This window comes from Acartia tonsa, chromosome 1 (genome assembly GCF_053477335.1).
Source record: "Acartia tonsa isolate MP-2025a chromosome 1, ASM5347733v1, whole genome shotgun sequence".
NCBI classification, from domain to species: Eukaryota; Metazoa; Arthropoda; class Copepoda; order Calanoida; family Acartiidae; genus Acartia; species Acartia tonsa.
Window position 1 is genome coordinate 45,397,792 of NC_137260.1, and position 25,363 is coordinate 45,423,154.

At 32.4% G+C, this 25,363-nt stretch overlaps 3 protein-coding genes and 1 long non-coding RNA gene across 4 annotated transcripts in view; all 4 read left to right on the plus strand.

Annotated features, from left to right (window-relative positions):
- The window catches only part of BckdhB (Branched chain keto acid dehydrogenase E1 subunit beta), a 15,331-nt gene extending 4,429 nt beyond the window's left edge, over window positions 1-10,902 (plus strand). Inside the window, exons 7-13 of the mRNA XM_080163063.1 lie at window positions 504-620; window positions 971-1,043; window positions 1,349-1,443; window positions 9,168-9,231; window positions 9,632-9,705; window positions 9,900-9,970; window positions 10,346-10,902. Coding sequence (XP_080019189.1) covers window positions 504-620; window positions 971-1,043; window positions 1,349-1,443; window positions 9,168-9,231; window positions 9,632-9,705; window positions 9,900-9,970; window positions 10,346-10,553 — 702 coding nt within the window. The 3' untranslated portion in view covers window positions 10,554-10,902. The remainder of the gene's footprint in view (window positions 1-503; window positions 621-970; window positions 1,044-1,348; window positions 1,444-9,167; window positions 9,232-9,631; window positions 9,706-9,899; window positions 9,971-10,345) is intronic.
- Window positions 10,903-11,445: 543 nt separating this feature from the next.
- Window positions 11,446-13,305, plus strand: LOC145327718 (uncharacterized). Its single transcript, XM_080171277.1, has 4 exons — window positions 11,446-11,511; window positions 12,032-12,087; window positions 12,661-12,734; window positions 13,162-13,305. The coding sequence occupies exons 1-4, from the start codon at window positions 11,447-11,449 to the stop codon at window positions 13,303-13,305; spliced, it is 339 nt and encodes a 112-aa protein (XP_080027403.1). The 5' UTR covers window position 11,446.
- A 354-nt stretch (window positions 13,306-13,659) lies between these two features.
- Window positions 13,660-15,308, plus strand: LOC145330491 (uncharacterized). The gene is made up of 3 exons (XR_013883561.1): window positions 13,660-13,753; window positions 14,498-14,591; window positions 15,226-15,308. It is a non-coding gene; the product is annotated as an uncharacterized LOC145330491 (long non-coding RNA).
- Window positions 15,309-15,718: 410 nt separating this feature from the next.
- Window positions 15,719-25,095, plus strand: LOC145327729 (minichromosome maintenance domain-containing protein 2-like). Its single transcript, XM_080171288.1, has 17 exons — window positions 15,719-15,801; window positions 16,461-16,610; window positions 16,948-17,050; window positions 17,863-18,028; window positions 18,370-18,478; window positions 18,927-19,063; window positions 19,414-19,477; window positions 19,959-20,003; window positions 20,865-21,040; window positions 21,483-21,585; window positions 21,954-22,014; window positions 22,525-22,658; window positions 22,811-22,891; window positions 23,245-23,308; window positions 23,744-23,801; window positions 24,408-24,449; window positions 24,874-25,095. Exons 1-17 carry the CDS (start codon window positions 15,719-15,721, stop codon window positions 24,960-24,962), a joined length of 1,665 nt encoding a protein of 554 aa, XP_080027414.1. The 3' UTR covers window positions 24,963-25,095.
- The last annotated feature ends 268 nt before the right edge of the window (window positions 25,096-25,363 follow it).

The window sequence follows — 25,363 nt, forward strand, 5'->3', positions numbered from 1 at the left end:
TTCTACGGATCAGCTCTAGGTCTTACCAATTTTTGTGTACGTTGATCTTTACACACCTACTAAAAAATTTTTGGAAAAAAAAAATTTTTCGTCCGACTTTGAGACCCAATAAGTACCCTTAATATTCATCTCACAAAAAATTCATTTTATACTTTTTTGTAGGCAATTTAATAAGGAACAAATTTGCTTTCATGTTTTTTTCTGTCATTTGAAAGGAACATGGATAAAAAGGTCATTTAATGAAGGTAGGTCGAAATTACCGAAAATAGCCCCTTACCGAAACTTCCCCCGCCTTACCCTATTTTAGATTTTAAAAGAAAATATTTAAAAAAAATTTTTTTTGGGGGGGGGGGATTTTTTTTTGGGGTGCCCTCCTCTCCCTTTTTTTATTTTAAATAAAAAAAATAAAAAGAAAAAAAAATTGGGGGGGGGTATTTTTTTCCGGGGGCGTTTTCTCTTGTGAGGGTGGTGGTATTAGTTTTTTACTAGATGATTTTATTTAGTTGGTAAATGAAGGAGCTAAATACAGATACAGAAGTGGTAATTTATTTGACTGTGGCAGCTTAACGGTCAGAGCAACCTGGGGTGCTGTAGGCCATGGTGCCCTTTATCATTCACAGGTAAGATTTAGTAGCTTAACGAATTGGTCAACCTAGAGTGATGTAAGTCATGATGGACTATAACATTCACTAGGTAAGATATAGTAGCTTAACGGTGAGAGCAACCTTGGGTGCTGTCTGTCGGTCACGGTGCCCTGTACCTTTCACAGATAAGATATAGTAGCTAGGTGGTCAGGTCAACCTTTTTCTGTGACCCGTTCAATTCACAGTTTAGACATTTTAGCTTATGGCAGTAGCATTTATGACATTTTATGTTAAACTGTGAAGAATTGGCGGCTAAACTGCCCGAACTCTGATTTTTTTACCATTTCTCCAGGAATTTGACGTTTATACCAATGTTTTTAATTTAGAGTCCTGAAGCATATTTTGCTCATACTCCCGGTCTCAAAATTGTTATTCCTCGCAGCCCTTCAAAAGCTAAAGGTAAGCAAGATATTTTGTAATATTGTAGTTTGTAATCAAATATATTTAACTAACATCCAGTGGCTCTGAATTATTCGATCTAAGGAAGTCATAGAAATAGCCTAAAACCATCCCAAGACTTTAGTGTAAACTCAAACAGCCAAAACCCATCCTTTGACGTTTTAAAGCATCTCTAAAATGAAGAACTCAATAGGTTCAGTCGATAGCGAGATACTTATATACAAATGAAATATAAATCCTTACTACTTAGGTAACGGATTTATTTTTATTTTTTTTTTGTACTCGATTTCTATTGTTTATCATAGGTTTGTTGTTGTCTTGTATTCGTGACAAAAATCCCTGCATTTTCTTTGAACCCAAGATTCTCTACAGATCTGCAGTAGAACAAGTACCGGTTAAGGTAAACATTATTGTTAAAACCAGGCAGAATCGGAGTGAGAGGGGACAAAGGGCTGTTTATTACAATAGTCCCCAAAGTTATATATTTTCTTATTCGTTAGCTTAACAACATTGGGAACTTTTACCTAGTGAAATTTGATTGGTTTGATCATTAAACTGTTTTTAACCCATTTTTAAAACGTATTACAGGGCGACCACTGCATACTATATATACTATTTATACTATATAGGATGAATTTGGATACTATATCATACTATATGACAAAAATTTACTATATATACTATATAATATCACCTTTATTTGACCAAAATTTACTATATATACTATATAATATTACATTTATATAACAAAAAACGAATATTGTCAGTTTTGCGACAACGCCTCTTAAGATGCGTTTGGCTTATTTTCACAGTAGGGTTTCTCCTATTTCTAGCCCCTGCGGGGCAACCAATGACCTTTATCTTACCTAACCTAACCTTCAATAACCCATCAAAAGATCACCCATGTCCTGGATAAAAAGTTTATTTAAAAAAACATGCGCATTCAGTTTTTTTCATTTCCTGACACATTTTTGTCCCCCAATTCCAAAAATATCTTTCCTGAAATCCTAGCTGTTCTATAAGATCTCCAAAAATGCAAATTACTTTTGTCACTGATTTTTCAATGTTTTACAACTAACTAATAAGAAATTTTGTTCAAAACATGTTTTTAGTGAACAGTAAAAAGGGTCTAACACACCTTAGATTATACATTTCTTGAATGCCAACAAGACCTCACAGAATTTTAAAAAATACTTGCCGTTTTGACCATTATTAACTGTTAAACATAGCCATTTTTGGTTTAACCAGAAAAGACATTGAAAGCAATTTTTCGGACTTCACTAAGAGAAACAAAGTAGTAGAACTCGCCAAGCCTAACAATAGTTGTAAGATGGGCATCTGCCAGAGGCGTACTTTTAAAACAGTGGCAGAGATTATCTGCATCAAAAATAGATAAAACAGCAGAAAGCAATGTTGTGTACATTTTAAGACGATGAGAAGGAAACATAATGGGGAATCTGAACATCAGACACATAAAAACAACCCATGAAGACCTAACTGAATTTAAGCCTAAAATTTGAATCTACCAGTGACTATTTTGATTGTTATCAACTATTCAATTCAGGACTGCCAGTTTAATCCCCAAAAAAACTTGAGTAACATGTTTTTTGTGCTTTACCAATAAATACAAAGTTGTAGAAATAGAAATAGGAGAGAAGAACTATAGTGTGAACCCCTTTTTTGTAAATCTGACGAAGGAACTTTTCCAGCTGACAAAAAACTTTAAAATTTTTTGAGTATATAATTTCTAGAAAGCTAACTTTATATTAAGGAATTCAACAATTCATAGCTAACTTATTAAAGGATTTGTAATATGCTTTACACTATACTAGAAAATAAATTTTAACACGATATAATTTTCGTGAGAAAAGCTTTATCTTAAGAAATTCGACTATTTACAGCTGACTCTTTATATGAACAAAATGAAAAAAATATGCCCTTTCCTTTTACCCATATGTGTACAGTGTATACACAGTACTACGCTAGGTCCTGTTGAAAATGTAATGAACGTACTGTTGTATTGCTATTTGTTGTTATTTTATTTTTATATAATTTATTTCGAGGTAAACATGAAACAAACTATGAATTTATGTATTTTAAATGTTTATAATAGATACGAATTACGAATTAAAGATTATAAATCATGTACATTTGAAGTCCGAGATATTATTTTTTTGTTTGAATAGAAACTCAAGAAAAAAATATGATTTTATTAACTTAAATTCATAGAGGGATTTTTATTATTTTACAATGATTGCAATAGGTGAAGCATATTTATTATTAATGCACAGATAAAACATAGATGTGAAACAACAATATGAAGGCAGTACTTCATGTGATGGACTTGATTTGAGTAAAAGTTGAAAGAACAGCTCTAATTAACTCTAATGAAAAAACTAGAAAACTTCAGTTTAATTCAACCAATGAGATTTCATGTATGCTCCGATGCGATTCATTTATTGGCTCAATCAGACATTACCTCTCTTTCTTAGTACCTTTATTGTTGTAGATATTGCTAGGCCTAACAATAATTGACATTATTGCATCCATCTAGGACAAATTTTCTTAAGATAAAGCTTTTGTCACGAAAATTATATCGTGTTAAAATTTATTTTCTAGTATAGTGTAAAGCATATTACAAATCCTTTAATAAGTTAGCTATGAATTGTTGAATTCCTTAATATAAAGTTAGCTTTCTAGAAATTATATACTCAAAAAATTTTAAAGTTTTTTGTCAGCTGGAAAAGTTCCTTCGTCAGATTTACAAAAAAGGGGTTCACACTATAGTTCTTCTCTCCTATTTCTATTTCTACAACTTTGTATTTATTGGTAAAGCACAAAAAACATGTTACTCAAGTTTTTTTGGGGATTAAACTGGCAGTCCTGAATTGAATAGTTGATAACAATCAAAATAGTCACTGGTAGATTCAAATTTTAGGCTTAAATTCAGTTAGGTCTTCATGGGTTGTTTTTATGTGTCTGAGATGGGTTTTTGAAAAAGAATGCCGCGTTTTTCCGGCATTTTTTAGACATTGATTGATTGAACGAAGACGATATCGTCTTCGTTCAATCAATCATTATTATGTAAATGCCAACAGAGTATACAACTAAAGAATTCATAATTTTCAAATTAATATTTTAGTCATTTGTAAAATGTCTAATACAGCTCTAAAAAGATGCATTAATTAATATGCAGCAAAAATAGATTTAAGATAATTTGTTTTTCTTCTATGAAAGCCGTACCAACAAAAGCGAAATAATTAAATAAATAGTTGTATACTCTGTTTATTCGACATGGCTAAAAAATGTCAAAAAAACGCGGCATTCTTTTTTCAAAAACCCATCTCTGATGTTCAGATTCCCCATTATGTTTCCTTCTCATCGTCTTAAAATGTACACAACATTGCTTTCTGCTGTTTTATCTATTTTTGATGCAGATAATCTCTGCCACTGTTTTAAAAGTACGCCTCTGGCAGATGCCCATCTTACAACTATTGTTAGGCTTGGCGAGTTCTACTACTTTGTTTCTCTTAGTGAAGTCCGAAAAATTGCTTTCAATGTCTTTTCTGGTTAAACCAAAAATGGCTATGTTTAACAGTTAATAACGGTCAAAACGGCAAGTATTTTTTTAAATTCTGTGAGGTCTTGTTGGCATTCAAGAAATGTATAATCTAAGGTGTGTTAGACCCTTTTTACTGTTCACTAAAAACATGTTTTGAACAAAATTTCTTATTAGTTAGTTGTAAAACATTGAAAAATCAGTGACAAAAGTAATTTGCATTTTTGGAGATCTTATAGAACAGCTAGGATTTCAGGAAAGATATTTTTGGAATTGGGGGACAAAAATGTGTCAGGAAATGAAAAAAACTGAATGCGCATGTTTTTTTAAATAAACTTTTTATCCAGGACAGGGGTGAGATACTATGATATGACAAAAATGCATAAAGCTCTACAGTAAGAAAGAGATGAAGAAAATCCATCAAAATATATTATTGTTTGTGATTGTGATTTAAATATCAGTAATTTTTTTATCATAGAATTAACTTAAGGTGGAGGGGGAAGTTTTACTTTTGCCACTTTCACTTACTCCATGATTATTAGGCTAGGTATTAATGTGAGACTAAAGGTTATTTGGGATAAAAGTTTATATTTGGGTATTAGTTCACTAATATTGACTCATTTTTTTGATAGGTCTCCAGGTTCAGGTGTTGCAGGCTGGAAGGTGGTTTCTGGACAGGTAAAAAAATTTAAAATTTTGTTTGAAGAGTTAGAGATCAACTTATTAAACAAAATACCTATGCACCTTTTTGGAGGCCTCCAGGTCCACTCTGGACAGGTACAAAATCAAATTTCTTATTTTAGGAGTTAGAGGTCTGCTCATAAAACAGAATATGTACCTTTTTGGATGTTGCTAACAATTATGAAGAAAAAATTAAAATCAACCTCCAAGTTCAGGTCTTGCAGGCCTCCAGATCCACTCTGGACAGGTAAACAATCAAATTTCAATCGAGTTAGAGGTCAATTTATATAACAAAATATGAATTTATTTGGATAATATTAGCATATCAGGCTCTAAGTTAGGGTTCACTCAGGACAGCTAAAATATTCAAATTTCTTATTTGAAGAGTTAAAGGACGCCTGCAAGAAATACCACGCTTTAACTGCTGAAAGACTGCCACAAGTAGACCCAATACCCCAAATTTAAAGCCTTCAGCTTCAATAACAAAAAAGTTCAAGGCATTTCAAAATAGTATTTTATGTACAATGAAATGTTTGAAAAATTTCCAATGCTCATAAAAGAAAAAACAATATTAAATTACGTCGCCTAGACACAAAATTATAACCTTATATTGTCCGAAAAATATTGTAAATAACGTCTAAAAAGATGCTTATGGTGTTTTAAAAACTAACCTTTAACTCTATAAATAGAAAATTTTGATTTTTACCTGTCCAGAGTCCACCTGGAGGCCTGCAGCACATTAACCTGGAGGTCAATTGTCATTTTTTCTTTAAAAGCATAAATAACATCTAAACAGATGCTTATGTTGTTTGATAAACTAACCTCTAACTTCTTAAATAAAAAAAAATTATTTTATACCTGTCCAGAGTCCACCAATATATAAATAATATCCAAATATAAGCTCATTTTTTTTACAAATATACCATTAACTGTTCAAATAAGAAGTTTGATTTTTACCTGTCCAAAGTCCACCTGAGGCTCTGCAGCACCTGAACCTGGAGCCTAAATGTCATTTTTTCTTCAAATATGTAAAAAAATATCCAATTAGATGCATACTTTGTTTAAAATTTGACCTCTAACTCTTCAAACAAGAAATTTGAATTTTACCTATCCAGAGTAGACCTGGAGGCCTGCATGACCAGAACTTGGAAGTTGATGTTAATTTTTTCTTCATTAATGTTAATAACACCCAAAAAGATGCATATTCTGCTTTATAAGTTGACCTCTAACTCTTCAAATTAAAAAATTGATTTATAACCTGTCAAGAGTGGACCTGGAGGACTTCAAGGCCAGAACTTGGAGGCCTATCTTGATTTTTTCTTCAGATATGTTAATAACATCCAAAAAGATGCATATTCTGTTTGATAAGTTGATCTCTAACTTTTCAAACATAAATTTTAATTTTTTTTACTTGTTTAGAAACCAGCAAGCCTGCAGCACCTGAACCTGGAGACCTATCCAAAAATGATCAAATATACGTGAAATACTACCCAAAAGTAAACTTTTATCCCAAAGAACCTATAGTCTCACATTAATACCTAGCCTAATAATCACAGATTAAGCAAAAGTGCCAAAACTTCCCCCCCCCCCCCCTTATATGTGAAATTGCGCTTTGATAACAGTGCAGCTTTGCTTTGAGTTAGTATTGAATGATGTATATACTATGTATTACTAAATAATTCAAAGTCAGATACTATATCATACTATATGAGTGAAAAAAAATATACTATATATACTATATGGATAAAAAAAAATATACTATAAAAATACTATATTTTTTTTGTTTTGGAGTGGTCGCCCTGTTAAATTAAGGTCGGGTAAGGTTAGGATCTATTGGGTCATGGATAGCCCAGCAGGGTTAGGATACCACAAGTATAGGCCCTTCGGCTTCGCAGTGGATAGGCATATAAAAAACTACCCTTCTTAATTTGGTTAATTGTTTTGAAAATAAGGTGGGAAAATAAGGTGGGGGGGAGGGGGGTGCCCCTTAGATTTTTTGAGAGAATATCAGCTTCTAACATTGAAAGCTTATATAAAGGGTGTGCAAAAAAAATGCGGACATTTTTAAAATTGAAATTGCGAGGCTCGTGTTAATAGTAGAAAAATGTTACGCATACCGTTAGAACCGCTAAGAAGTCTATTTTTTTTGGAAATTTAAGAACGATTCCTGTGCTACAAATAATCTAGGAGCCAGATTGTTAAATGTCCCAAAATTTACTCGCAAGTCAAGTTTTAAGTCAGTTGGGACATTTTAACACGTAGCTCCTAAACTATTCTACTACTGTATATAAAAAATATACTATGACACCAGTAAAATCAGACTGCAGAGCCTAAATTTGAATTAAGTCCCCAATAAACTTTTTTTGGGGGATTTAAATATTAATTTTTACTGTTGCCGTGGTCATTTTGACCAAAGCAAAAGCAACTTTTTTTTATTTGGGTAAAATTCGTAGCTTTTAGAGTGTTTTGCTTCATAAATATTGTATTCTGGTATAGAGTAAAATTAGGCCTTATGATTTTACTATAAAAATTCACTAAAAAGTTAAATCTTTACAATATACCAATGAATTAACATTAACATGTTTGTGTTCGTTTACTTATTTTAAACACATAAAAATTGACTGTAAAGGGTTAAATTTGATGACAAGATGACATGATGTCAATAAATGTTTATGCAATACAACAAAATTATTTTTGACAATTATACAAATATGATATAAAATAAGATTATTCAAACTTATTTTTTAAAAATATTTTTAAAAAGTATGTATCTTTTACGTGTATAGTTTTAATTCTTTTCATTTTAATTAAATAAAAATTATTTAACTACATTGTAAATAAGTCACTTTGTGAAAACACTCTTTCGGAAATTATAAATAATTGAAATGAAACAAGAAATCTTATTGGTTTAACTTTAGCATTATGTGTTTTATTGTATTATGTTAAATTTTTTACTGAAATTGATTGTTTTAGAAAAAAAATTATTTCCATCGAACAGAGTAGAGTTTTTTTATTATTGTATTGATATCAACTGAATCATATAAAATTGTTCTGTAAGAAACAATTTAACCCCATACTAAAAGTTGCTTTTGCTCCAGTCAAAATGATCACAGCAACATATAAAATTAATTTTCAAATCCCCCCAAAAAAGTTTATTGGGGACTTAATTCAAATTTGGGCTCTGCAGTCTGATTCTACTGGTGTCATAGTATATTTTTGATATATGATTAAAAAATAGGTTAATAACAGTTTAAGTTAAGTGTAAAAAATTATTAACCATTAATTGTAATCTACAGAAGGGGTAATTTTATGTATCATTGGAGATGTACATAAATTTATCGGCTATATTGTGTTATCTTATCCCTTTATCCCTTTTAGAAGATTATGTCCATAAGTAGAGCAGCAGTAACAATATTCAGCGAATGTGTTTGTTAAAACTGTGTTTATAAATGTCAATCTGTATATCTGTCATAAACATGTTTTGTGAAACGTGATTTTCTCAGCTCCTATTTAATTTAAGATAAACAGCTGGAATTTTTTTTGAAAAAAAAACAATAAAAAACAATAGGTATGAATATCGTTACAATAACAAATAATCAGAACCACCTCTTATTAGAACAGCTCAAATTGCCTAATCCTCTTTGCACCACACGCGGCATAAGATATAATAATCTTTTTGGATCATGGAAGGAAAGAAAACAAAGTAGCGGGTTTCATCTAAAGTAGCTTTTGATGAATCATTTTAGGTTATGTTAGGTAAATGTTAATAATTGCCCCGTCGCGTTAGGAAATAGACCCTGCAGGGCTAGAAATAGGAGAAAAGCTACTGTGAAAATACGACGAAATTCGCTACTTCGTTTCTTTCCATGATCCGTCTTTTTTAGGATTATGAGCTACCTCTCGGAAAGGCTGATATCATTATGAAAGGAGATGATGTTACTCTAATAGGTAATTTTTATATATTTATTCGAATGTTGTAAACCATCATTCATTACTCAATGTTGGATTAGTAAGACGGCGCTAGTATAAAAAAGGAACTATTCACAAAAACACATCTAAATACTTTTAATATGAGCACTAGGTATTAGTTCATAATGTAACTATTCTCAAAAGTTGTATCGAAAGTTTTTTTTCCGATTGATATCTACGTGATTAGAACCGTTTCTTAGACATACTGACATCGCAATACAGACACAAATATTAAAACCAGTTTTGTTAGATCGAACGTTCTACCCTTCGGGGATAACAAAACTAGTTTAAATCCTATAATTTTTCATTTTAATATCCGTGGAAAGCTGTCTATAATACGATGCAATAAATACCTAACTATTATTGCAATTATGTTTAGGTTGGGGAACACAAATACATGTATTGCGCGAAGTCGCGGAGCTTGCTCAACAAAAGCTTGGTGTTTCTTGTGAAGTAAGTACACGTCATTTTTTATTTCGGTGATTTCCCTCAGCGGGGACTTTAGCTGGGGTAAAACTTCCCCCTCCCCTTCTTATTTGATTTCAAAATTGGGAAATTGCCTTTTTTTTCTCTCTTAAAGCTAATATTGTATTTTTTATTTTTTGATGCATTGTTACCTATAATTTTAATATTTGATTAAATTTTAGGTGATTGATTTGGTGTCCATTGTTCCATGGGATAGAGAAACTCTATTTAACAGTGTCATCAAAACTGGCAGGTAAAACCAACAATTTGCAGGCCCAACCTGTAATTAAAGAGCAATGATTGCCCTTTTATTTTTCTATATTAAAAGTATTAAGTAGCAAAGCTACTCTATATTTGAAATGTCTGTCCGCCTGTCTGTAAGAAACGTAAATTTCAATACAGACGGCTGAAATCGTTTGTGTTTATTCGCTTTATCTTAAAAATCTTATTTAAATTACTTGATCCGTTGTCCTGTCGCTCTTGCTACAAAGCATCTAACCTTTTTCGTTTGTCTTTCTATACCTTCTTTTTTGTACTTTGCTACATATATGGATGTTGTTGTCCTTGTTTTTTTTATATAATAAAGTTAGGTGAGTAAAGTGAAATGTTTATTGTTTATATATTTTAGATGTATTGTATCCCACGAGGCCCCCTACACCGGAGGATTCGGTGCTGAACTGGCGGCTGCCATCCAGGAAAACTGCTTCCTGAACCTGGAGGCTCCTGTACAGAGAGTCTGCGGTCATGATACACCCTTCCCTCACATCTTTGAACCATTCTATCTGCCCGATAAATGGAGAGTTTTGGAGGCTATCAAGAAAGTTACTAACTTTTAATGCTTCCGGTGAATTTTTATTAATTTTGGAAGACTGAGTGAGAAGGAATCTTTTGTTGTTATTTTTTGTTTGTTTTATCTCTAAATGTGCCATATTTGCCATCGCAATTATATACAAATACATTCAATAGTCTAAAAAATGTATTATTTAAAAAGACAACAAAAAACATATGCTAGTTACAAAACCTTTGTTACTTAAACGACCTTATTTTATTATTGGTGCTAATATATTAAATGTGATTTGTGTAACAAAATTTCTGCATTGAAAGGATCTGATTCAGATGTTTAGTTTATTTTTAGTTTAATTATTTATGATTATGAATATAAAAATATATTATTATTAATTTTAATATGTGTTATTCAATTAAAAATATTGTGTAATCGATCATACCTGTTATGGTAATTTGTTAAATCTGAATGAACCCTATTATTTTGTTGCTTAAGTGTACCTAGTAATTTTTGCTTTAATGTTTGTCTATCAAGGTTACATAGTCTTAACTAGAACAACTGATGGACATTTGAAAATTTTGAGTAGCGTGGTGCTTTCACTCTAAATTAATTTTGACCACCAAAAACCCCCTCCATTAATTTTTAATTTTTAATAACATTTATAGCCCATGAAATCTAAACCTAACTTTTAACCTTAAATAGACATTAACATTGTATTTTACTTCTAAAAGTTCGTTTGTGAACAATGAATTGATCCCCAATGATGATAAACATGATACCCCTTATGTAAAATGAAATTATTGGTTAAAAGGTTTGGACACTTCTAGTTTAGCATAAGTACCTAAAGTTTTAAGCTAACAAATGAGCCCTCCCGCAATTTAAATTCACGATTGGATTCTCAACTATATTAAGTTACTGAGTTGTTAAAATGATTATGTAGAGAAGATGTTTAGTGAATCTGAAGATGACTCTGTGGAGCATTCTGTTGGAGATGATGGGGCTGTTATGAGGCATTCATTTTCTTTTATACGTTCAGTATGTGTCGGCTCGTATCTATACACTGAAATAATGGGTTTATTATTTCTTGGATCTTTACCGGGCTAAAATTACGATCTCCCTAACCCCCCTCCATTTCCCCATCCCTCCCGTCCTACTGGATAAACGGCCCTACCAATAAATGCTCACATTACTACGTTCATATTAATCATGTCATTAATGTTCTTTGTTTGATTTGTTAAGGTATGTTGTAATGCATGTTGCCATTCTTGTTTTATCTTGATCTGGTTTTACATAAAATTTGCCCAAAAGTTTAATTTTAATTCAGCATCCTTTATTTTAAAAATCGAATTTCTGTCCAGACTTCTAAATGACATCAAAATCAAAATTAAAAGAGCTGCCAATCTTATTTGCTTTACTTTTATAATGTTCTCATACTTGTTTTACATTATGTGAAATAGACTTAAGCTTGGATGTAAAATAGAAGTGGATTGTTGTCGTTTTATAACAATCTATTTATCATACTTTCAATAGATCTGATACCAGTAATTCATCTTTCACTGATTTTACTCATGAACGCATCCATCAAGGTAAGACAAACATTTTTTTTAAACGAAGCTTTTCTATAAATTGGGATTGGTCTGTCCGTCCGTCCGTAGCAGATAGTTCTTTTTGTCAATTTACACATGTAAGAATTGGCATATCGATTTCAAGCTTTGCAAGATTATTTATAAAGCAACATGTTGATTTTAAATTTTATGACAACAACTTTTTGTGTGATTTAATTATTCTATTCATCTGATTTATGTAATGATGATATCTAGCACAACAAGTAAAGCATCTGTATAATTAAATCATAAAAATAAAAGTATGTCCTTAAACCTATAGTATCCTGTATTTACGTAAATTTGTTTGGACTTGTAAATTTGTGTTCTGCTCATATAAAATTCTGATACTATGTTCCTTTGTACTTTCTTCTTATTTTGGACCTTCGCTTTTTTGTATGTTGTCGTCCTTATTTTCAAAGTAATAAACAATAAGCATTTCTTTGTGTTTTACAGCAATGTGACACTACCTTTTTTTGGAGGGGGAGATGGGGTTCTCCTCCGACTTTATCGAAAATTAAGATTTCCACAAATTTTTGTTAAACGACAATCATTAAGATGATCAATCTGATTTGGAGAGAGATTTGATATTTTACCTGGATGTCTCTGGACAACTACATCATTTGAAGAAGGTTGCTCATTTTTTATGATTGTTTTTGCAGCCAAACAATCTAAAGACAACCAACCCTTTGATTGCATGAGTTTTGGCTGGAAGTCCTAACTGCATGTTAGTGCGTCTGTTTTGGGCCAAGACATTACCCCCGTACTAACTGTTAATCTCGCGGATCTGAAATAGCATTTTTAATGTCTTCAGTATAAGTTGCCGAGATTAAACTCCTTCACGACAACGACACAGTCGCGGGTTACATTCATATTAGACACATACTCGTTCTCTAAATATTTGTAGTTTTGAATTCAGTAAAGCGTTTGATTTACTAATTTCTTTGGTAAACTTGATTCATTCATCATAGTTACGTAACATCTCTATAACTTTTCTAATATTATTTTGAAATTAAATAGAAATTTTAAGGAAAAATAATAAACTACTTATCACTTAAGACCTTGAATGATTTTACTGCCAGTGTTCGGATGCCTCCCCCATCTCTACCTGGAAACCTGGCAAGTTCCAGAGGAATTTCTTCCAGTCTAGATTCATTGAGGAAATTTGATTTTATTATTTTATTAGTTTTAGGTCTATTTTAAAAATCCTGTAACATAATTTTGTTTGTTTGTTTGTCCGTTAAGAACTTGCTAATGACTAACCGATAGAGTTTTCCTTTTCAGGAAAGCATTATATAGTTTTGAATATGAGATATCTTAGATTGCTCCTAAATTTTAAATTATCCCATATTAACCTTCAAAAGAAACCAATCAATCAAAAATATTCAGACGTTTAACAGGAATTTAGAAATATCACACAATTTTAACCCTTCATTTATATTTTTAGGGAAGGCCGTAGGCTTTTTTTATCTACTCTTTATTTTAAAGTATTATCCCCACGGCAACAAGCAAAGCCGCCTTTATTTAATGTATTATCTCTCAGCTTCAATATAGTATTAGACACCGCTATATTATATTAAAATTTTGTTAATTAAAGAGGAGGGTTGAACAGTTCATATTCTTCTTTGGATTCTGCTGGTATGTATTCAAGGTAATTCATTCCAGGTTTACACGTTTAGAAAGTAAATTGATTTTTTTAAAGTATGGTTATCAGTGTAAAGTTAATTAAATTAATCACCGTCTTTCATTGCCCTGGAGCAACAAAACATAAATTAATTTACGTCTTCATTTTTGCATTCGCGGACTAGTTTCCTCTTGTTCATGCAAAAATAAATACATGACAAACTAAGTTACAAATTGCTTTTTAAAGTTTTAAATTCAAATTACTTTAGATTGTATAGTTTATCCTTATAATAAAGTAACAGTATGTCTGTTTGTCTGTCTTTTTGTCTGTACCGAAGGATCTCGCTAACCGCCTAACCGAGGTCCCAGGTTTATAACTATTTTGGGGGAGGGTACCACCGAAAATCATTTTATTATTCTCGATTTTACGTAGAGAGTTCAACGCAACATAGACATATTTGAAATTAAATACTAAAACATTTAAAGTACCGCTAGAGGCCTCTATGGGCGTATCCGCTAGTAAATCATAAAGTTACAGTAATCAAAAAGTTCACTCTTTGAAGAAGCGAAGCTACTCTGTTATTTACTTCGTCCGTTCTTTATGCTATACAAATCTCTGAATGTATTTTTCTCGGCTTCTGTCTAAGTTCAAATGATTCTCCTGTTTAATGAATATCTACTACGTCTGTTGGTTCATCTATTCTTGATAATTTGCTTAATATTTCTGTGATTCAATATTTATCAATATTGACATTCTTGTTCTCACGCCTAGGCACAAAGTATTCAAAACTACGATAAAAATGGATTTATCTGTGATAAGCAAAACCTCTCAAGATCTAGCTCGTTTCATTGAGAATTTCCCAGAGGTAAATAGGATATTTTAACGGCAAAGCTGCTCTATAACGAGGGGTAGGTATGTAGTTCGTACGAGTGTTTGGAAATCGCCACTTCAAAATTGTTCAATTATCATTTTAAGCCCTATTCAGTCTGTATGCTAGTCTGTAAATGAACTAGTAACAGGTCACATATTTCTAATCACCCAAGCATCTGCCTGATACATTAACATAGATACATTAAACATTAATTTACTGAATTTATCATAAGAGTTTCCTTAAAATCCAGTGCACGGTATTAAAATCTTAGTGTAAGATCATTGGTGCGGCTTTGCTTGTCGACAAGAATATCCTTGTTTGTTATCATCATCATTAAATACGTCCCTCTATGTAATTGTGCAGTCCAGAGAATATGGATACTCTTCCTCCATAAATTCTTGTCCTTGGCTTGATTGTCAGCCTTTCCTAATGACCATCCTAACCCTTTTAGTTCCTCTTCTACAGGTTATTTTCGGCCGACCCTTGCTCTGTTTACCTGTGGGGTCCATCTGAATCACTGCTTTGGAATCCTTTTCTGTCCATCCTAACCGCATGCCCTAGCTACCTTATTTTTAGATAAAATGTAACTTATATTTAGAATTTTTAGGAAAGTTGAGTAATTTTTCAGGATTGTCAAGCTGTACTAAAAGAAGTTGTTTACAAGTTTGCCAAGTTTTTAAGCATTGAAGATATACAATCCCAAAATCAGGCAAGATCATGTAATGCAAAATCTTTGTAGCGTATCCATTCTATTTCTTGTCCTTCTGTAAGGATCTAAAATGAAACTGTCAAAATTGGTGGTATTCGTAGAAAATTTCAATGTTTGTTTCCATATCTTTTTTTTTAGAGCGGGGAAAGTGGAGGGGGGAGGCGCTGGAGCGCGCCGAAACCTTTTTCATTTTAAAAAAAATTTACCAATGAGGCAATTAGGGGGTTACATGGTAATAACCCACTAATTTTTTTTATTTGGATCAGGATTATCTAATCCCCTCGCCTAAGACAGCCAACACTTTTAAGAGGATATAATTTTGCATTCAAATACTAATAGATTTTTAAAAGTAAAACATTTACCTAAGAAGAAAGTGAAAATTAAGAAAAAAAACTTAAAATTGTTTTAGATAATGGTGTTCCCAAGAGTAACCAATGTACAGAGCAAACCAATCTTTCATTGTTATGCCATTCGTCAGCATGCCTTTACTGCAAGGTCAGTTTAACAATCAAACAATTGACACAAGCACGCTTACAAAAAGCTAATAAAATTCATTTTGTATCAAAATTATTCAACTTGTAGGTATTTATAATGTTTTTTTTTATGACCTTAATAAAACCTTTGATACATTGATGATAATATAAATCACTCTGATTTTTAAAATATTAGGTAGTTTGTTTTTGATCGATAATAGTTATTTCTCGCATCGTATTATCAACGGCTTTCCGCGGATATAGAATGTACAATTATACGATTAAAACCAGTTTTTTTGCCCCGAATTGCCGAAGGCACGAGCTAAAAAACTGGTTTTATTCTTATGATTGTACATTTTTATATTCGTAGAAAGCTGGATATAATACGATTCTAGACATATTTTTTTCGTATGGATGAGAACCGGTTCCTATCCACCGGATTCGAATGAATACGATAAAAATTCTTACTGTTTGTACCAACGGTATAGCAGATATTTATAGTTAAATTTAACTCTAAAGACCTTCAATCTTGATTTATAATAAAGATAATAATGGCCTTAATGGTTACGGATCCATTATTTAAAAATCCTCCGAGAAAAAAAAATGAAGACAATTGCATTCAAATTTACTGAATCAACGTCTCAATTTTGAATTGTAAGAGAGGTGTTTATCCTTTTAAAGTAATGAGGATGGGAGCAATGGACCAAGATACATACAAATAATTGGGAAGCTTGTTGGTTTGTCTGGGAGTATTTCTTACATCAGCAGGACAACCTACTCGTGTTCTAACAAGGAATGTTCATCCAAGAAAGAAGAAGGTGTTTATGTCAGGTAAAATAATTTGGTTTTGTTTTTCAATTTTAGATACTAGCGGTTACGTCCCTAAAGGTCTTTAGAGACACTTGATTGAGTTGAGTTTTTAAAACTAAAAGGAATAAATTTCTAGCGTGGAATTCTCTTGATACCCCTTATCAAACTGGTTTGACTTATAAGAAGTTTCACTGTAACAGATATCTATATCTTTCAGCGGTTAGCGAATTCCATTGTTACAGATATAATAGCTTAGCCAACCACTGAACCAATTGAGTTATTAATTTTAGCAAAGCTAATGATAGTCCGGGGTGGTATTGGTCTTTTCATTAAATTCTTCATTATATTTTTTATTTAGAATTCAGGATAGCTCAAGCAAAGATCCTCCAAGAAAGATTGAATGTTTTCAGTGTGGACACTTTCTCATGGAAGAGTTTAGCAAGAGAGATGTTTCCACCAAGGTAGGACAATTTAGCTGCTTTTTTTATTCATTCAAACTAAAATATTGTAGATCTTATCTATAATACAAAGTAGAACGATGTCTGTCCGTCTGTCTGTCCGTCTGTCTGTCCGTCTGAAGCTTAAGATCTCAGTAACTACTGAACCGATTGGGCTCTACTCTTCAGGGAATATACCTACTGATCCTGTGATGGTTTTAAGCTATTTTCTTGGGGGGTGGGACACCCCCAACCCCCCCCCCCCAAAAAAAAAAAAAATACCCCCCCCCCCCCAAAAAAAAATAAAAATTTTTTTTTACTTTTTCTTTTTAAATCTAAAATACGAAAAATTAAGTTGATCAAACCTCTTGGGGAAAAGCCCCTAGAGGCTAGGGGCAAAGCCGCTAGTGAATTGATAAAGCTATAATTAACTTTAAAAATAAATAAAAACAAATAATGAAAACGTACATCTGAATTGTTAAGCTTGATTGGCAATTAAGCCATTTATCAGGGATCGGAAGCCTCACGTGAGCCGCGTGTAAGCCTCAGTGAAATCGTGATTTTATCACAATAAAATTCAGCTGGATGTATAAAACGGCTCTTTTAGCAGACAATCCTTCTTTCTGAAATTTTTTTTTCTGCTCACAAGCAGGTTTAAAACTGAGGCTTATGCGCGGCTTACGTGAGGCTTCCGATCCCTGCCATTTATTTGGTCTAAACAGCTGTTAGCGTCCAAATTACGCTTCAAAATTTATGGTTAAATTATTATATAGTAAATTCAACCTTTTGCTGTTTGTTGACAGTCTTAACCTTTGGAGTTTTTCCTTTTGATAAAGGTTTGTGGTATGTTTACACCCATAAGATCAGATGAAACTGTGGTGGAATGCCTGCAGTACAGTATGTGCCAAAGTCTACAGCTGATCCTGAGCAAAGAAGAGGCCAGAAATGCCAGACTTGGTATGAAGTACACAGCAGTATGTAAACCTGTATTTCAACGTGCAGGTTAGAATTTAACAAATCCAATTATCTTCTCATGGATGAAGCAACTGACCAATAAATGAGTCACATATTAGCAAGCTAAATTTAAAAAAAAATTCCATTGTCACGTATCGGCCAGGTATATCCTAAATCCTTCTTTTAATTCAGCGTAATGTTAGACAATATTACATTTAGTGTCTTTAAAATCAAATGTGAAATAGTTTATGCCTTTTATCCATATATTGAATTTGAAAAAAAATGGGAATATTTTATGTTACAAGTGAAATAAAAATCCTAATGATAAATTTTGATCAATAGAAAATTTGATTTCAAATATTTACTTTTCTTTTAAATGTACAATCCAGGTAAATCCTGGAAGTTGTTGCTGGAGGTTTCCAGCCTGGAGGTATTTAGTTCTCCTTACCTGGAATATGTAAATCAGGATGTCCTTCAACTCCCTGGAAATATTGTCAGGTAGAATCTAGTAGGGACACACAATGTTTGGTAGTGAAAAATAATTTGTCTATGTTAAAATGTTTATTCAATTTCTACAAAACTGGCGCCGCCTTGTGACAATTCTAAATATTTAATTTGCAATTTCTCTTGCGAGGGTGGTGGTGGTACCCTGCCCCAAAATAGTTGTAAACCATCCCAGGACCCATGAGAAACCATATCGGTTCAGTGGTTCGCGAGTTTCTTCAGTACACACAAAGATCCTGTTACTATATCATAAGGAATATTTAACTATAACAAAATCCTATAAAATGTTCTAGTCCAGCATTGGAGTCTTTAATTTAAATCATCAATAGTAAGTCTTAGGAAACCTTATTACCTAGGCTAGCTCAAGAAATTCTATAGGATTTGGCCCAATAAGACTATTATATTTATCCTAAAAAACTTAAGCGCCAATTGATTAAAATAGGATATACAAAGATAGAAAGGAAGCTTCCCCGTGGAGTTTTCTGAATACTCTTGCCTATATTACAACCAGCCAGTTCAGTGGAGTTGGTTCTCATATACTACTTAAATTAAATCTGCTTTTAAGTCTAGTGGCTACAGGTAAAATTTAGCATAAATACCACTAAAGGAATAAGACAATGACCGATAAATGACAATGACTCAATGATGATGCACAAAATTTTCATTCTGTAGATTAAAATTAGTGGTTGAAACGTTTGAACACTCAAAATAATGTATAACGCCAATTCTCGTTGTATGTCAATACGATATATTTGAAAGGTTTCTATTATCCATCTTGTGTCGTCATAATTAACCTGGTTAATGTCTGTTTAGGAACAGGTTTAGACATCCAGCTGAATTTTAAAGTTATAATATGAAAATTCCTTTGAGGCTGACAAGACAAGCCCTGATAATTGTCTGTTTAAATGAGTTTAAATTGTAATTTTCAGGAACGAATGAAACTGGAAATCTGCACCTGCTTGTACTTGGACAGGATACCAACTTTATCTCAAGGTGAGTAAAATAATAAAATCTGGAATAGCCAAAACTCAATAATGAACAGATACCTAGCAGCACACATGAATTATAAATGCGCCAATAGATGAATTATTATATACCGCTTTTTAACGATGTACGAGCCGGGATGACATGTACGTTCATTCGTTTGGCAGCTATAAGTCTATAGTGTTCATAGTTTTTGGAAGAAATAATAATAATATAAGAGTAAATCTATTAGAACAATCGATCCTAGCAACAATTTAGCAGAACTGCATTATATTTTGGTATGTGTGTTTTTTAGTTGTGTAGCTATACATAAGAAATACATGATTTTTTTTCTTTTTTGTTGAATATTTTCATCAATTGTAAAAACACTTTTCTGTTCTTTTGCATAGTTTATTGTTTTTATGCTACTTATTATGGACATGTATTTTTGGTTATATACATATTTCCATTATAATCTGCCTACAAAGAATTAATCGTTAATCATTTGTAGGACCATGAAAGATTTTCTTGCTGAACTAGAACCATCACATACGAGGTAATATTTTTATAAACATATATCAAAAATTTAACGCATTTTGTGTTGAAGAAAGTTTTACGCAAATATAAAAATATAGGCTTAATTCCATTTTTTGTCCTAGGAGCCTGTTTTAAGCCAGCGGATATGAAATTGATTCGTTTACATAAATGGATATATTATTTCTTAGATTTTACACCAGATTTCGTGTTCTCTAATAAAGTGAAACTTTAAGCGGGATAAATTAGCGATTAATTTTAGATTCATTTAGCAGAAGGTTTCGGAAAAAAAGTTGGAAATTTAAAACTAGCAGATTATGAGGTCGATTCTAGTTTATACAGTGTGTTTTTTTTTATGAGAACTTTTTTGAAAGCAATTTTACCCCACTTATAGTTATCAGAATTTGATGATTAATGGCTTATTTTCTTTGTTTTTTAAGGCAATTAATAGAACAACAAAAAAATATTTCAGTTTTTTTTTAAAAATTACAGTAAAATCTAAATTTCAAAACTTAGGTGTCAACATATAAAAATGGTTTTAGCGCATTTTTCTTTAAAAAAATGGATTTTCTGTAGTCGACTTTGGGGGGCCAGTACTCCCTCCCTAGTTGAGATATGACCTTCAAACTTAGATATGTTCTAGTACATGTCCCTAATAGTATCTGTATACATTTTTAGCTCTATATCTCAACTTTGAAGTGTTTAGCAGCCATTCTTGCAAAAGGTTGATTATCTGAGCATAAGAAAAATGCGCTAAAACCATTTTTAGATGTTGACACCTAAGTTTTGAATTTTAGATTTTACTGTACTTTTTGATTAAAAAGTTCTCATAAAAAAAAACACACTGTAGAAAGAGAAAAATATTTTGAATGATAATTTCCAGGTTCACTCCAAATTCACTGAACCCAAAGCAGAACTGGAACTTCAGCCTGATGCCAGAGTTATGCATGCAGCACAATACTGTCACCTGGGTCGGGGATATCAGCAGACTGAGGCCGGACGCGTGGAACAAGATCAAGAAGACCATCGAGGATGGCTGCTGTAACCAAGATGACAAAGGTATTATTATAACTAGAGTTTGATCCTGATATTATTTTCGTTATATGCAAACTTGTAAACCAGTAAATAAAAGAAATTTTTTTGTACATTGATAGATACTTTGACAACCAACCCTTTGATTTCACGACCTTTCTTTTCAATTTGAAACTAATAATGAAATAAATAATAAATAAGTCAACAAATACACCCTGAAACCAGAAAAAATTGGAGGGATGGGTCAAAATGACCTAATTGTTTAAAACCCCCCTAAGCTTTCCTACAAAAACACGATTATATGAATATATTAAATCATTTTAGAGGTCTTTTTGCTTTAAACAGAAAAGCCTCGCTCTCTATTATGATGTTATGGAAAGGGAATATTGACTTATTCCCCATTGTCCTATCCCTGTATCAAAGCAAAAATATTATACACTTTACAAAATATATTTGAAATGATTTGAAGGGTTTCCAGCTGCTTTGTGGGCCTACTCAGTGAACCACAAGGGGTTCATGTACGAGGCTGTTAACAGCTTCAATGTCACCTTGCATGTAGAAGATGATCAGAGGTAATCAGGGAGAAGGGAGGGGACTTTAAATTACATTGGTACCCAAAGTTTTATTTAGACATTATCTAACTTATATGTTGGCTCAAAAGCTTGACCCAAAAAACTTTGAGTACTTTTATTGGATTTTGTTTAAATTGTTCGAAATTTTGAAGGATTCAAACTTTTCAACCAAAACTTTAAACCATTTTTAGGGCTGTACATTAATTTATTGTCCATTGTCTAATCCCTTTAGATCCCTAAAGGTAACTTTTTGTTTTATTTTAAGCTATTGATTAAACAGTTCAAATCTTGCATTAAGACCATTAAGTGAAACATAAATATCAAATGTCTTTTTTTCCTACTATTTTTATTTAAATTCAATTTTATAGTTTGGACGAAGAAATTGCAGATAGAATTCTTGGAGGTTCCCAATCATCTTCAGTCCAACAGGTTATTATTTAAAGTCATGGATTTCAATCCGCATATCCGAATCCGTTTCGAAATAATCCGACAGTCCATAATCCGTATTGATTACGTTTTTATGGCTCAAATTCGTTCAAATCCATCTTAGATATTTCTGCTTATTTTTGGAAATCCGTACAATGCTTTCACAATATTCCATCATGTTTTAGGACGTTTCTAGACAAAGGTTGTGCAATCAAAGGATTAGTTGTACGACGTTTGGCAGCGTAATCATTCACTCCATTAGAATGTTTAGAGCTACACCAAAATAAGACCATATGGTGTATCCAGTTCTATGGAGGTTATCCAGGTTTTCATGAAGCTTTTTATAGTGCCTATAAAAAATTATGTCATACTGATTTACCATTGGTCCATTAAAATCAAATTTATACTGGCCTACCATAGGTAATTTAGTCTGTGTGTGTATTTGCCTATCATTGGCCATTTGTATTGTAATTTTTTATACGCACTATAAAGAGCATCGTTTTCATGTTATAGGATGGGGTGGTATCAAAAGCTGATCTGCAGATGTACATCAGCCAGGTGAAGCTGGTGGAACCAGTTATGCAGCCACATGTTTTACAGGATTGTTTCTTATCTAGTCATTCATTTTCAGCCTTTTATGCCGAAATGTCAAAACCCCCCTAAAACAAGATAATAGAAAGAACTTCCTTCCCCTTTTTGACTCCCTCAAGGTTTTCTACCCTCCTAGTGAATCGTTGGGCACGCCACTCTTACCCTTTTTGTTGAACGAATTTAAAGATTTAAAGAATTTGAAACTCAGAAATCTGCAGGTATTGAAAGGCTTTTTCCAAGCATCCAGAGCTGCTAGAGATGCCAGTCTGGATCGTGTAGGGTTTCCCAGGTAGAGTAACATTTTGCGTCAATGTGTTTAAATTGGTCCAATATTTGGTTATGGATATCCAGGCTTTTATATATTTACTAACGGAATTTCACTTAAGATGGTTGGTGGTTGGATTCGAATCCCCCACCTTTGTTGATTTTAGTTTTAAAGAAAAATATATGTTTTTGGTGAGAAAGGTAATTTTTTTCTTGAGGCAATTTCTTTTAGAGTCAAATAGTTTTAAACCCAGGACCTAAGAGAAGCTACATTGTAAAAAAGAACCATATTGGTCCAGCGGTTAGTGAGATCCTTCAGTACAGACAGACACAGATCCTGTTACTTCATTATGGGGATTAAAATACATTGATTTTAAGATCTGGACTAGAGGCTTTGATAATCATGTGTGAGAGTATTTGCAAGCTCAACCTAAGACTAGAGGTTTGTCATTATTAATCAATTAATTTAATTTATCAGTATGGCTGAAAATTCGATTATTTTCGACTTGATTTAAACCGTTTCTGTCTGAGCAATGCTGAAAATATCATATCACAGACAACTGGTATATAGGTAGCTTCTGTATATCCATTAGTCCGACCGTAACGGTGGAAAAGTGATTATCTTGGCTGCTATTTTATATAAACAACTGAAATATTTTTGGTGATGATTCCCCTGTTGTAACAAGCATTCAGTATAACTTTTTATTGGCCCTTCAGTCCGTTGGACATGCTTTAAAAGACATGAATAATTTATATCTAACTTTTTTAACAACTGAACATCTGCATCATAACTCACTTTGTCTGTTGTCCTTCCATGATTATCATTTGTGACTATTGATATTGTCATCCTTATTTTCAATTATACATCTGTTGTCAGGTGCGTGAAGAAGATGCTATCATGGCCTGCTATGTATACGAACAGAATATGATCACAGGTAACAGCGTTGCGGAGCCGTTTGATTTTGGTGCGGCTCCGGCTCCGACCTAAAATCAAGAAAAACTCGACATATTTTTTTCCTACGTCTATTTTTGACTTTTGAAGGTTTTAAAAGTTCAATTTTTGATAAAACTGGACTTGAAAAACTTAAAAGGGGAATTTGCACTTGACAAAACAGAATTACCAAATTATAATTTATAAAAAATCTCTTTATTTATCTAGTCCGGAGCCGGAGCCGTTTTTTAACAAAAATTACGGCTCCAGCTCCGGCTCTAGCAAAATATGGCGACTTTACGGCTCCGGCTCCACAACACTGCAGGTAAACATATTTTCATGATTCTGATTTTTTAGAAATATTTATTAATATTATATCAAGATTAGGTATGGCTTTGAACCCGCTTAATATCCGCTGTTATTAAAGCCTGTTCTCAGCCATACTAAAAAAGACATGTATAGCATCGAATCACAGACAATTTTCCACGAAAATGCTCTGGGCTTACAAAAATGGGTTTTAATCTCATATTTTATCAATTTAATATCTGCGGACTGCTGTCTATATTACGATGCAATGCATTTAATGAATTGTTATTATTTTATTTTATAGTTTCTGGATATTCTCACATGGAAATAGAAGCTTTGCCTCTTCAGGGAAGTTTTAAATCAATAAATTTTTTTTATTGTTTTCCCTCAAAGTGCTTTGTCGAGCACAGCCTCTCCCCTTTTTTGAAAATGTTTTAAAATTAAGGAGGTGGGGCATTATTGTTTTTATTAATTTTATTAATTTAGGTTATGTTAGGTATTTGGATAGTTTTATAATATGCTAAGTAACTTTGACTATCTACCCTTTTACCCAGCTTATACCAATAACGAAATTAATTCGAGAAAAATCAGGAAACTTGTATAGCTGTCGTTGGGGGGCAACACATCGTAATATTGACGACCTCTCCACCCCCCCCCCCCCTTCCTAATATTATTTTAGATTTATTTCGCTTGTTGGTTATACCTTAGTCCTGCCTTTTATCACACATTTGAAATGAAAATAAAATAAAAATCTGAAACTTGTGATGTGTAGACTGATGATCTTCACAATATCCTTGGCCAAGGGAATGATGAACGGATGAAAACATTCAAGGAAATCATCTCAAATTATTTTATATAACGAAATTTAGTTTGGTTTAAATGGGAAATTTTTTAATATTGACAAAGCAGGTTGGGTTATCATTACTTAATAGGCGCTTTGATCGAAAGCACCCAATAAATATCTAATTCATACAAATTTGTTTAAATTTCTATGAAAATGGAAATTGATACTATTAAATATTTAAAATTAAAATGAGGGTTCTGCAGTCGCGCGTCATCCACCTATTAAGTATAAACCGCGTAAAAATGAACATTCTATGTATGATTTAAAAATTAGCTGACGCTCTAAACATGTAAATTGTATGGCAATCTTTCCGTTTAATATTTTTTTCTTTGTGCAGCTCACGCGCGGCTGCCGAGCCTTAATAAAAACTGTGTAAAATATTTTTACGACATAGTAAAACTAAAAATGGCAGAAAA